Genomic DNA, 12,968 nt, shown 5'->3' with positions numbered 1-12,968 from the left:
CTGCTGCACATTTTTATTAAACGCTTTTGTCATAAAACACTTTTCAGACTCTGTATTTACATCACTGATCTCAGAGACATTTTTTACACATATTTCAGTGAACCGCAGAATTTACGCACATTTAATAATTTAAACCAAATAAAAACAAACACTTTCAGATTTTTTCACACTTCACAAATCAGTTTTATTCACTGCTGCACAATCGTCTAATTTAGAATTTTCGTTTTAAATAAATAAATAGTTATTTTGTATGTTCTGTTTAAAACATGTTTGAAATGATGCAGTTTTCATCGAAACATTTGAAACTTTAAAATACAACAAAAACAAAAGATAACAATAAAACCACAAAAACATCTGAGGATCTGAGGAGGCCCCAAATTCTGAGGCCCTGCCCCTAGACCAGGATCAGACCACGACCAGGACAGGACCAGACCAGGTCTAGACCAGGGCCAGACCAGACCCAGGCCAGGCTCATGTCTGAGGGGTGAGTGTTAAAGTCCAACACCACACAGCAGGGGGCGCGGAAAGGAGAGGGTAAAGCCCCAATCTGGAACTTTTCTCTGCTTTTGTTGTGTTATTGTTCTTATACTTTGAAAATACATTTATTTACTGGTGAATCTTCACTCACAGATGGTTAAACTTGTGTTTGAACTGATCCTGCAGCGCCATCAGTAGTGTCAATACGACCTCTTCCCTCTGTGATCTGGTGTTCATTGTCTGACCTTTGACCTCTGCCCCACATGGTGTAATGTGGTGTTCAGTTACAGCAGCAGATTCAGATCTTCCTCAGACAAGTTACCCCTCTACTCCTCGTCCCTGTGGTTACCGTGGTGATCAGTAGAAGCGCCTGCAGTTGCTGTGGTAATCAGTAGTCGTCATAGCGATAGCTGCCGTAGCCATAGCGATAGTCGTAGGCGTCACGCTCTGTTTTGGCGGGAAGAGCGTCTGAGGGAAACGACAGTGACTTGATGACGCCTGATTCATCGCTCAGTTTGACCTCGGCCGAGTAGGAGGGGCCAGCGCTGCTCTCATCCAATAAGGAGGCAAGGCTGGGCTTCGGGGGCGGGACACAGGAAGTGAAGGGCGACAGGGCAGGCTTTGGGCACGGCTGGTACGACACCTGCAGTATGTAGTATAGTATTAGCAGTAGTGGTAGTAGTAATAATAGGATTTGGGCTTATTGTAATATTTATAGTAGCAGCAAAAAGGGTTATAGTAGTAATATTAGCAGTAGCAGTAGTAGTAACAGTAGGTTTACAGGCTATAGTCATAGTAGTAGCAGCTTAGGAATTATAGTAGTAGTAGTAGTAGTAGTAGTAAATACCTTAGTTGTGGTGGTTATTATGGTCTGAAGAGCTGCGGGGGAGCCAGGGCCATTGCCAGGGAAACGGCAAGGATAGTCGCTATGGTAGCAGTGGTTCCAGGAAGTGGGCGTGGCCTTGGCCTGGGGGTCGTAGGTTGTGGAGGAGGAAGAGGAGAGAGGAGCTGAGGAAGAAGATGCCCCCAGAACTGGAGTCATCATTCTGTAAGAGAAGGACACATAGATGCGAGATTCAATGCTAATGCTATCATCCGGTCTTTTCCTATAGCAGTTATTGTTAGCCTGCAAAACTCACAGCTTATGAATAGTCGAGAGGATGTTAGCTAGTACAACTCAGTTCTGGCCCAATAAAGAATTCTCCTACAGAGCATAATGCAACAGAGAGTCAGTGTACCTGACCTCTGACCTCAGAGCACAGTATAACAGAGGGTTAATGTTAGCATACCTGACCTCTGACCATAGAGCATAATGCCTTGTTTTTTATTGGAAAATAAAACTACCTGTGTTTGACAGAACATCCACAGATTTCACAAAGGTCAGATTTTCTAGGATTTATTTTCACAACATGAACTTCAAGGTGGAAAAAAAAGTTAGCTTTGTAAGCTTGAGCTAAGCCCTGCTCTGAGCACATGCTAGCCATGCTCTAGCAGCTGTCGCTCTGATTGGTTGTTTCTGTTGTTTCTGTTGTCACATGGTGGGCAGGGCTAACACGTATCAAGGAAGTAATATGAAAGAAAATAATGTGTGGGGATTTTGTGTCAGTGTAACCTGGCTCATGCCAGACTGATACGTGTGTCACTCTGAATTGAGTTCTACACATTATTGATCTGGGATGACTCTCGCTGGCCACTGAAAACAACCCAACGCCATCTTCTTCAGATCTTATTATACGTCTGTAGAGAAGGGGCATTATCTTCAACACCGTCATTCCTGATTGGCTCTTTGGTTGCTATGATATGGGCACTCCGATTTCCAAAAATGGAGCTGGACTGACAAATAAAACAAACAATAACAGAACAGAAATAGACTGTGGGACTGAACCTGGGGCTTACCTGGGGTCACATAGGTCAGGGGTCGCGTGTGCAGGGGGGTAGTTTGGGGGCGAGATGTAACTCTGCAGCTCATATCCGTGGCGACCAACGTAGAGCCTGGGATTGGCCGGTTTGTGCAGCGGGGGCGGGGCCTCTCCAAGTGCATTGTGGGAGCTGTAGTAGGGCTCGGCGGCAAAGGGGGGATACGTCTGTGGGTACGTCTGTGGATACGGCTGCTCCAGCGAATCAACACAGGGCAGGAGGGCGGGGCCAGGGAGCTGTGGGCCGATCACAGAGGGATTGGATCACATGATTAGTGTAAAATGTCAAACAGAGCAGAACAGAAACATTTACTCTATATGTATTTACCTTTGTGTACACGAGCCTCCTCTTGTGCTCTGCGTTAGTACTATTTGTAGTATTAGAAATGTACCTGTGTGTCCATGATCCTCCTCTTGTATGGAGAATGTAGTATTAGTAGTAGTAGTAGTAGTAGTAGTAGTATTAGTATCTGTGTGTCCATGATCTTCCTCTTGTACTATGTATTTAAAGTATTTGTATGCTCATGAACCTCCTCTTGTATGGAGGATGTAGTACGAGTAGTAGTATTTGTGACATTTAAAGTACCTGTGTGTCTATGATCCTCCTCTTGTGTGGAGAATGTAATATTAGTAGTAATAATATTAGTAGTAGTAGTAGTAGTAGTATATTATTTGTATGTCCATGACCCTTCTCTCGTATTGGGGGTATAATATTAGTTATATTGGTATTTACAGTATTTTTAGTAATATTAATAAAGTACCTGTGTGTCCATGATCCTCCTCTTTAGTCCAAATGGAGGAGAGTTAACCCTTCGTTTGACGGAGCTGCGTCGAGCCTCGGTCTCAGACTTGGACTCAGGTCTGGGGTGATCATGGACCCCTTTGGCCTGGAACAGAGACCGGGTCAGAACTAGGACTAGGGCTGGACTAAAACGGGACTAAAACTAGACCAGACCAGGTCAGAAGTGGGCCATTTCCAGGACTAAATATGAAATAATATTTATGTGGTAAGACGACTGACTGAGCTCCCTAAGGAGGTGTTCCTGGCACGTCCCACCGGGAGGAGACCCCAGGGAAGACACAGCACACGCTGGAGGGACTATGTCTCCCGGCTGGCCTTGGGAGGACGTGTCTGCGGTGGGGGAAGTTTGGGAGTCCCTGCTTAGACTGCTGCCCCCGCGACCCGGCCCCGGATAAGCGGAAGAAAATGGATGGATGGATCTGTGTTACAGGTGCAGTCTGGTGGATTATATAAGCGCTCCTTTTCTTATTGCTCCCCCTTTTGCCCACAGGCAGCTCTGTCCATGCCCAGGTAAAGTCCTAATCACTTACTCTTCATTCATGAAAATATCCAAATTCCTAAATCATCGCTTGTTTTAGTGCTGCCGTATGACTGCAGCTCGGCACCGCTTCACTTTCACCACACGCTGAACTTCGTAGCGCGTTCACGTGCGCCCTCGTCTTTGGCGACAGGTAATTAATATCCACTACTCCTGTCCATTCACAAAATTGTCCAAATTAAAGTCCATGTTTCATGTAGATTATCTGCTCGGCTGTAACATTGCACCTTGGACCAAGTGCGCGTCGCTGTGTGTTTCATCTGCTGTGACAGGTAATGCCGTGGGACCTCTTCATTCATAAAATCCCCAAATTCTTACGCATCTGTCCCTTGTAGTCCCGCTGCTCGGCTGTACTCGCTGTACTAGGTCCATTACGCACAGTGGTGGGTTTTCATCAGTAGAAAAAGTTTGCATTGTGCGAAGAACAACACGAGACATCTTACGTTTCATCATTTCAAACTTCATAAAGTGAACTGCGTAAAGCGGACTCCCAGCCATCAAACCTGGGACTGTGTGCTCACCTCACTCCATTTGCAGGATGTGTGCCTTCTTAGTTTGGTTAAGTTCCATTGAGCTGTAGGACTAACGTTAACTCCCCATTCATGTTATGTGTCATCAGTGGTCTTTTGCCTTTGCCTCACCTTTGCTTTGTTCTGTCTTTACTTTGTTTTGTTCTCCTTCGTCTCTTGTTGTCTTGTTTTGTGTGGCTTCATCCTTTGTTTCGTTTCGCCCTGTTTTGCTCAATTTACATTAATTTGATCCACGGTGAAATCAACTCCTTTTAGTGGCGCTGTTCTGGGCAGAGTTTGGACTGGTGCACCTGAGCTCTGTGCGTCGTGCTGGACTTTGCCCTGTACATGGTCTGACAGGCGGGGGTCTTGGGCTGGATAAACTTTTAATGAACTGATTGTGTATGGGTGTTTATGGATGAGATTTTATATATTGTAGTTATTGTTAAAGAAAAACACTGCTTTCTTTAATATGTAAAATAAACATGATATAAATTAAGTGGAACCTGCCTCTTTTATTTTGATATGCTTACCTGTGCGCCTTATACTTAGGTTCTAGTCCTCAAATTAGATTTGGTTTTTTATTATCCCAAATTGTTAACCCCTCGATTGCCACAAACTAATATGAACTAAACCTAGACAAAGTCGGGTCTAAACAAGGACTAACCCTGATCTAAACCAGATCTAAACCAGGTCCAACCCAGGACTGTCTCAGACCTGGAAGAAGATGGCTCTCCCGTCGACTCTCCAGAAGTTGGTGACCGGGTACCCGCTGTGCCCACGACAGGGCACCAGCTCCAGAGGGGCTGAGCATAAAGGGCACAACTTCTCTGTAGGGAAATATGAAGCAAAATATTAAATATAGAAATATAATCAGATCTATACAAGAGAACACAGGAGTTAAACATGTTAAAAGATAAAGGGCAGTTGTTATTCTGGTTTAGTCCTAATTTAGTTTAGTTATGGTCCTGGAGCCAAGTGCACCAGCTGGTTGTAAGACTGGTCCTAACTCTATGACTTAAACCTGACAGTCAGGACTAGTGCACCAGCCAGACTGAAGCCCTTCTTAGGCCTGGGACACACTGCTCACAGGTCGCCCTATGGCAGTAACTACTAACGCGATAAACTGCACGATTTTTCAGATGCATTAAAAGTGACTATTCACTTTTAATGCATCTGAAAAAAACAGGGGGGAGGCCACACTGCCTTGTTAGGTGCTCGTATGGCGCACGTTGTGTGCTGGTAAAAATCACAAAATAGAATCCAACCTATTTTGACTCTATGCAGCGTCTATGGAAGATAATTTGTTCTATCAGATTTTTAATTTCTCACTTTGAGTTTTTAAAAACTCTGAAACATGTTTATTATTTTTTTATTCTGAATTCTAGTTGCTGAAATTTCAGTATACATTTTCAATGTATTTAAAAAGTCAAAATAAACTTTTAATCTTTTAGCTCTTCAGCCTCAAATTCAACAGTCAAAATTCAGAGTGTAAAATCCACAGTGAATATTTTCACAGTAAAGATCCCAGATGCTCAGACCTAAGCAATCGATCCTAAATGAGTCACTCTAGCTTAGTAACAGCCTAGAAACGCTGTAGGGGACGATCTGATTGGTCAGAATCAGCCTCATCAAAACAAAAGTAGTTATATCTTCCTCACCATCAAAATACATCAAAATACATGGAAGTCTGTTTTTGATTGGGTGCATTTGTCATCAGCACAACATATTCCTGGGGCAGTTATGTGTCATTTGAAGTCCAGGTTCAGAGAGACAGAAATTTGTGCTTTGAAGTTTACTTTTGAAATTGTGTCGTTTAGCCTAGTTAGCTAGATCTTTTCACTATAAACCTGATAAAAGTGGCTAATCGCTCCTCTTCAGGTCCAAACATCTTTCCCAACATCTTTGACAAACACAGAGCCAATGCCGCAGACGTCCTGCTGGAGCTGGTGGTGTGGCTGTGGTTTGGCGAGGTTTGAGGCTGACCTATGCAGTGTGTTTATGGCTTTACTCTGCTGCTGGCTCCCGGGCCATGGCGCAGATGGTTTAGTCCTGGTTTAGTCCTGGTCCTTGTGTAGTACAGTTATAGTACTGGTTTAGTCCTGATCTAGTTCTGGTTTTGTCTTGGTCTAGTCCTGGTCTAGTCTTGGTCTAGTCTTGGTCTAGTCCTGGTCTAGTCCTGGTCTAGTCTTGGTCTAGTCCTGGTCTAGTCCTGGTCTAGTCCTGGTCTAGTCCTGGTCTAGTCCTGGTCTTACTCTGTTGCTTGCCCCGGGCCTTGTCGCATATGGCAGGTCTGAGCTGGAGTCTGGACCCGTCTGGACTGGAGCAGGTCCTGGAGCAGAGCACAACCCCGAGGCAGGACTTCTTCAGGATCTGACAGTTGTGGTTGTTCGTGTTGCGCATGGCCCACCCCGACAGGTGGCGCTGTGCATTCTTATCCTCCGCTGCAGCACACAAAGTGTCAGATGCAATTCCCATGTGTCAGATGCAATTCCCATGTGTCAGATGCCCTCCAGGTGTGTCAGATGCCCTCCCTCCCTTTGTGTCAGATGCCCTCCCTCTGTGTGTCAGACGCCCTCCCTCCATGTATGTCAAATGTCGTCTGTGTGTCTTATTGTGTCAGATGCCCTCTCATCCTCTATCCCTAAGTGTCAGATGCCCTCCCCATGTGTCAGATTGCCTCAGATGCCCTCCCCATGTGTCAGATTGCCTCAGATGCCCTCCCCATGTGTCAGATTGCCTCAGATGCCCTCCCCATGTGTCAGATTGCCTCAGATGCCCTCCCCATGTGTCAGATTGCCCCTGCTCAGATACTCCCTGCTCACCACTGTAAATATATCGCACATATCCGTCGGTCCACTCCTGAAATGGGTCAAACTGCTTCAGATCCTGCAAAGACATAGGGTCAGAGGTCAGAGAAACAGGGTTCAGAGCATCAGAGGTCAAACTCCAGAGGCTGCAGTGCTGGCAGTGACCACAGGGAGGTGCTGAGAGTTAACTTTTTAAGACTTTTTAAATGTCTGTGTTCTGTGACTTCTTTTAGACAAATAGACAAATTAAAAAAAATAAAATATGAATGAAAATCTAAAGTGAGAGTTTAAAATCAGCTTTGAACAAAAATGACTCTGTGAAAGTGAAGACCTGATTATGTAATGGTGCCTCTTTGGGATAAGTGCCTAAAGTTATAAATAAATAAATATGATACAACTGTACAATAAAAACTTTACTCCTGGTTTAGTCCTGGTTCTGTCCTGGTTTAGTCTTGGTTTAGTACTGGTTTAGACCTGGTTTAAACATGATTTAGACCTAATTTAGTCCTAGTTTAGACCTGGTTTAGACCTGTTTTAGACCTGGTTTAGGCTTGGTTTAGGCCTGGTTTAGGCCTGGGTTAGTCCTGGTTTACTCCTTCTTTAGTCCCAGTCCTGGTCTAGTGCTGATGTGGTGTAAATGTTCTGTGGTGTTTTGATGTGAAACAGTCAAAACCTGTTTTTAGTTTAACTGTAAATAAAACATGCTGAGTCTGACAGAGTCCACTCAGCACTTTAGACCAGGAAGCCAAGCTTGAACCAGAGCCAGACGAGGACTATACCAGTACTGAACCAGGCCTAAACCAGGACGAGACCAGGACTGAACCAGGACTGAACTGTGACTAAATCAGGACTTAACATGGAATCCTGGTGTGGTCCTGGTCCAAGTCCAGACCTGTTTGACTGTGAGTCTCTGTCATGTCTTTGATGTTTTTTTGTTTTGTTTTTGTTTTCTTTTGGGTTTTTTTCTTATAAAGTTTTGGTGATTGGTTTCTGTGATAAACTGATGAGTCCTGTCCTGTTTACTCTGACGAGATCAGATCAGATCCAAGAGATAGTCCAGGTTTAGTTCAGGTATAGTCTAGAGCCAAGAGATAGTCCAGGTTTAGTTCAGGTATAGTCCAGAGCCAAGAGATAGTCCAGGTTTAGTTCAGGTATAGTCCAGAGCCAAGAGATAGTCCAGGTTTAGTTCAGGTATAGTTCAGACCCAAGAAATAGTCCATTTTTTTTCAGATCCAAAATATAGGGTAGGTTTAGTCCAGGTATAGTCCAGATCCAAGAGACGGTCCAGCTATAGCCCATATATAGTCCAGATCCAAACCAGATCCAAGAGATAGTCCAGGTCCAAGCATAAGTTCATGTTGTGGAGTATTGCATCCCCTGCAGAGTCTGAGCCAGGACACCTGCAGTTCATTGTCGTTCTCTGTGGCCCTCTCATCCAGCGGTCACAGAGTTTGTCCTTCTGTAACATCATCACTTTCCTTGGGCACTCGCCTCGCAGACGCGCTCATTTTATCTCAGCCAGCTCATCTCCTTCTTAGCTCCTATTTAAACTCCTTGTGTGGAAACATGGTCAGAATGAGCCGATACTACTGCACTGTTGAGTCTTCAAGTCACCGGATCCCAAACTGATGGGAAATAAACTTCTGCTGCCTCAGCCCTGCAAAATCTGATACCTCAGACTTCTAGAGTCAAATACCTCAGATCTCCAAAGTCTAATACTTCAGACCTTCAGAGTCTCCTGCCTCTCAGCACAACTCTAGGACTGGTTAGGACAACACATAGATCCAAGTCATAGTCCAGGTATAGTTTGGGTTTAGTCCAGGTATAGTCCAGGTATAATCTGGGTATAGTCCAGGTCTAGTTCAGATATAGTCCAGATATAGTCCAAGTATAGTCCAGATTGTGAAGATTATTTAACAGTGTTTCCACTGAAACAGTTAAAATAGAGCCGAGCCAAAATACAAAATAAATATTCAGAATAAGTCTCAGCTGTCTGTTTGGAAAATGTGTGAAGATTTGAGCAAACTGCACAAATCTGGTCTGGACCTGGACTGAGGACAACTCTCAGCATTCATGTTTTTGTTTTTTGTTTTGTTTTTTAGTTTAATCATACTGTTAAAAACAAAATGTAAACAGTTGAAACATTTAAAGATGCAGGACCAGAAAAAGAACTTCAAAATATATTAAATACAATGTATTATTCATCTGATTTAAATCTGTTCAAAATAAACGTGAGGCGTGAGAGTCTGGATGTCTCTGTGTGAAGGGCTAGCAGGACGAGATTTATGACATTATGAGATTTATTTCATGATTCTGTCTGGTGCTTCCCTGTGCTCCCCTCACTCCCATCGCTCACCCGGCTCCCTTGTGCTCACCCAGGTCCCTATGCTCAAACGGCTCCCCACCCTCATTCGGCTCATCGAGCTCATCCGGCTCCCAGCGCTTTCTGCTCTCGGCTCCGCTGACTTACACTTCAAATTAAAATTTTATTTATTAAAATATTACAATATAAAGTCTAATTTAATTAAATATAAAAACCTGCTGTGATGTGATGAAACTCAAATATAAAACACTGAGATAAACTTTGTGCTCTGAAATCAATCTAACTCTGACAAAAAAGCAGTCATTAAAAAAAAATCTGTCCTGAAAAATGAATTTAAAAAAAAACATGTTTTAGGTGAAAATGCAGCTTTTATACTTTTATCTGTATGTGTTTAGAGCAATAACAAACCTTTAAAATATGTGTTTGGGGAATATGAAATGACTACATTTTGGTAAAATCTTAATGAACCTTCAGTTGAATAACTGAAAAGTGTTTAAATGATTTGTGAGCAGATTCAGACTTAAACAAACCAGAGTTTAGTCTAGTTCATGTTAAACAATGTGACTCAGAGGACGTTTCATGAGTTTGACTCAATATAAATAACAGGTTTATGATGACATAATATTATTCATTATTATGACTGAACACATTCTTTTGAGTTTGGTTCAAACAAACACATTTTATTAGTTTAGAAATAAAATGTGTTTGATTCAAATATTCAGAAAGTTCTTTCTCTTCACATGTGTTTCCGTGGAGACAGCTGTGGAAACTAAAGTAAAAGTACTACTAGTATTCTGTTATATTGAACATATTTGCTCTATTAGTTGTTTGTGTGTGTGTATGTTTGAAGCAATTTTGTTGTTTATAAATGATGTGCACATTACATTTTTTTAATGTATTTATTGTAATAGCTGAGGTACTTTGGGACCATTTTCATACTGCAGTAGTAGTAGTATTTATAGTAGCATGAATGCATATGTATCTGAAGGAGTTTGGGGTTGTTGGTGTTTTCAAACTGCAGTAGTAGTAATAGTAGTAGTATTTATAATGGTAGTATCGTAATAGTACCTGAGGTAGTTTTGGGTCGTTGATGTCCCAGCTCAGCTTCATCCCAACAGAGCAAACACACTCCTCCTCCTCCCCCGCAGACATGGTCCAGAACCAGACCAAGACCAGGTCTAGTCCAGGTCCAGACTTTCAGGACCTTACAGAACCTGGTTTAGTTCTGCTGCTGTCACTGAAGTCCAGATAAAAACGGGTCAGATCCTGGTTCAGTCCTGGTCCAGTTCTATTTCAGCGTCTTGGAGCAGGTGAAGTGTCCTCTGGTGCTCTGAATCTTAAACGTGAAACTGACAGTGAAGTCCAGAGACGTCAAACACAGTTTATTTTATTTTCTTGAATTTTAAATCTAAAGTTTGTTTGTTCTTATTTAGGCCCAGGTCTGGTCCTGTTTCTGTCCCGGTCCAGTTTACTCCAAAATATATTTTTTTAAAATCATAATTCTGTCCTTCTCAGTTTAGAATCCAAAAGCATCACTGCTCCTCTGTAACCAGGTCTGACTCAGTCCTGGTTCAGTCCCGGTGCTGCTGTGGTCCTGATCTGATCCTGCTTTAGTCCTGCTTCAGTCCCAGTTTAGTCCTACTTTAGTTCCGTTATTGCCCTGCTTTAGTCCCGCTTTAGTCCTGGTCCGTTCTGCGTGTGGGAGGCGTGTGGACTCAGGTGAGACTGAACAGGTGATAGACAGATTCAGAGAGAAGAGCCAGAGGGCGGGGCTTCGACTGTGACATCATAGCAACATGTATCAATCACAAACAGGGGGCGAAACTGACACGGATGATGTCACCAATTCATGTGTCAATCACAAACAAACAACAGTATAAACACAGAGGGGAGGGGCAAAGGGACAGAACCAGACCAATACCAGTCCAGGACTAGACCAGGATCAGACTAGGACCAGACCAGGACCAGTCCAGGACCAGACCAGGACCAGGAGCAGTTCAGGACTAGACCAGGACCGGGACTAGGAACAGACCAGGACCAGATCAGGACCAGACTAGACTAAGACTAGACCAGGACTAGACCAGAAAAAGACCAGAAAAAGACCAGGACTAGACCAGATGTTTGTCCCAATAAGGCAGATCCCCACGATGTGAGTGCGCCCAGTCTCTGGTCACTTTAACCGGGCATCAGGTGTTTCAGAACACAAAACACTGCTCCAGACAAGATGGGGAAGGAGGTGGGGGCGTGGGCGTAATTGAACGAGAAAGAGGGATGGGGGGGAGGGTATGTGCATTAGGGAGATGCACTTTACATCAAAACACAAAATGTTTTTGTGACAAACATAACTATTTACATCACAACAACCACTGCACGGTCTGGCCCTGGTCTAATCTTGGTTCAGTCCTTGTTTAGACCTGGTTCAGTCTGGTTCAGTCTTCGCTCTCATCTTGGCTGTAGTTCTGGTCTAGTCCTGGTTTAGTCTTGGTCTTGTTCTGGCCTAGTCCTGGTCCAGTCCTGTTCTAGTCCTGTAGTCCTTTATCTTGGTCTAGACCTGTGGAACCGGTTTACTTCTGGTTCATTGTCTGTTCTCAGAATCTCAGATCTACAGAATCTCAGAGTGTATTTGTGTGTAGTGCTGCATAGTACAACGGAGTACCTTGAGTAAACACAGTACTGTGAGTATGTGGTAGTGCAGTACTGTGTGTACCTGTAGTACCTGCACAATACCCGTATAGTACCTGTAGTTCTTGAGCGGCTGAGATGAAAGCATGCTCATGTGGGTATCTTCTGTTTTTTGGTCTGTTCTATGTAGTTGTAGTGCTGTAGTATGGTGTGTAGCTGTAGCACATAGTACTGTAGTAGTAACAGTAGTATCTGCAGTACCTGCAATACTTGAGCAGCTGAGATGAAAGCTTGCACTAAAGGTGCATTATGTACTTTAGTCTATTCTATGTAGTATTAAGTAGTACTGCAGTATTGTGTGGGCGTACCTGGAGTATGCAGTACATATATAGTACCTGTAAAGTACCCATAGTACTTGAGCGGCTGAGATAAAAGCGTGCGCATGAGGGCGTCTTACGTAAACTGCTTTTGCTTCAGTGGCAAAGGTAAAAACACATCTTTGTGTAAAAACTTTAAACAAGAATCTGCTCCAGTGAACAGGGACTCACAACATCTCCAGCAGCTCAGCCTCACAACAGCTCAAACTGCTCAGAAGACACAAATCTGAATGTCTGAAATCTGCTCCAGTGAACAGGGACTCACAACAGCTCCAACAGAAACATCTAAACATGTGAGAACTGCTCCAAGTGCTTAAACTCACAACATCTCCCATAGATTCTCACATGTGAAACCAGCACTGACGGCTCAGAGGAGAAATATCTGAATGTCATGAATTAAACCAAAAAAATCAAACCGAACTGAATCTAAACCCTAACCCTAAACCCTAACCTAAACTCTGCCCTCAACCTTAACCCAAAACTTAACCTTAACCAAAACCCTGACTTAAGCTCTAATCTAAACTCTAACCTAAACTTTAACCTTAACCCTAATCATAACTAAACTCTAACCTAAAACCTAACCTTAATCCAAAC

The 12,968-nt window shown here is 43.4% G+C and overlaps 1 protein-coding gene across 1 annotated transcript; it reads right to left on the bottom strand.

The window, feature by feature from the left end:
• On the bottom strand, positions 1 to 11,102 carry gcm2 (glial cells missing transcription factor 2). The gene is made up of 8 exons (XM_055230181.1): positions 10,444 to 11,102; positions 7,068 to 7,131; positions 6,498 to 6,686; positions 4,960 to 5,072; positions 3,155 to 3,280; positions 2,374 to 2,630; positions 1,325 to 1,523; positions 1 to 1,120 (listed from the first exon to the last, which is right to left on the bottom strand). Exons 1-8 carry the CDS (start codon positions 10,525 to 10,527, stop codon positions 866 to 868), a joined length of 1,287 nt encoding a protein of 428 aa, XP_055086156.1. The 5' UTR covers positions 10,528 to 11,102; the 3' UTR covers positions 1 to 865.
• Positions 11,103 to 12,968: the final 1,866 nt, after the last annotated feature.

The sequence above is a fragment of the Periophthalmus magnuspinnatus genome, chromosome 20 (assembly GCF_009829125.3).
Source record: "Periophthalmus magnuspinnatus isolate fPerMag1 chromosome 20, fPerMag1.2.pri, whole genome shotgun sequence".
Classification (NCBI taxonomy): Eukaryota; Metazoa; Chordata; class Actinopteri; order Gobiiformes; family Gobiidae; genus Periophthalmus; species Periophthalmus magnuspinnatus.
Note: the sequence above shows the minus strand (reverse complement) of the source record. Positions and strands in the feature narration are given on the sequence as shown.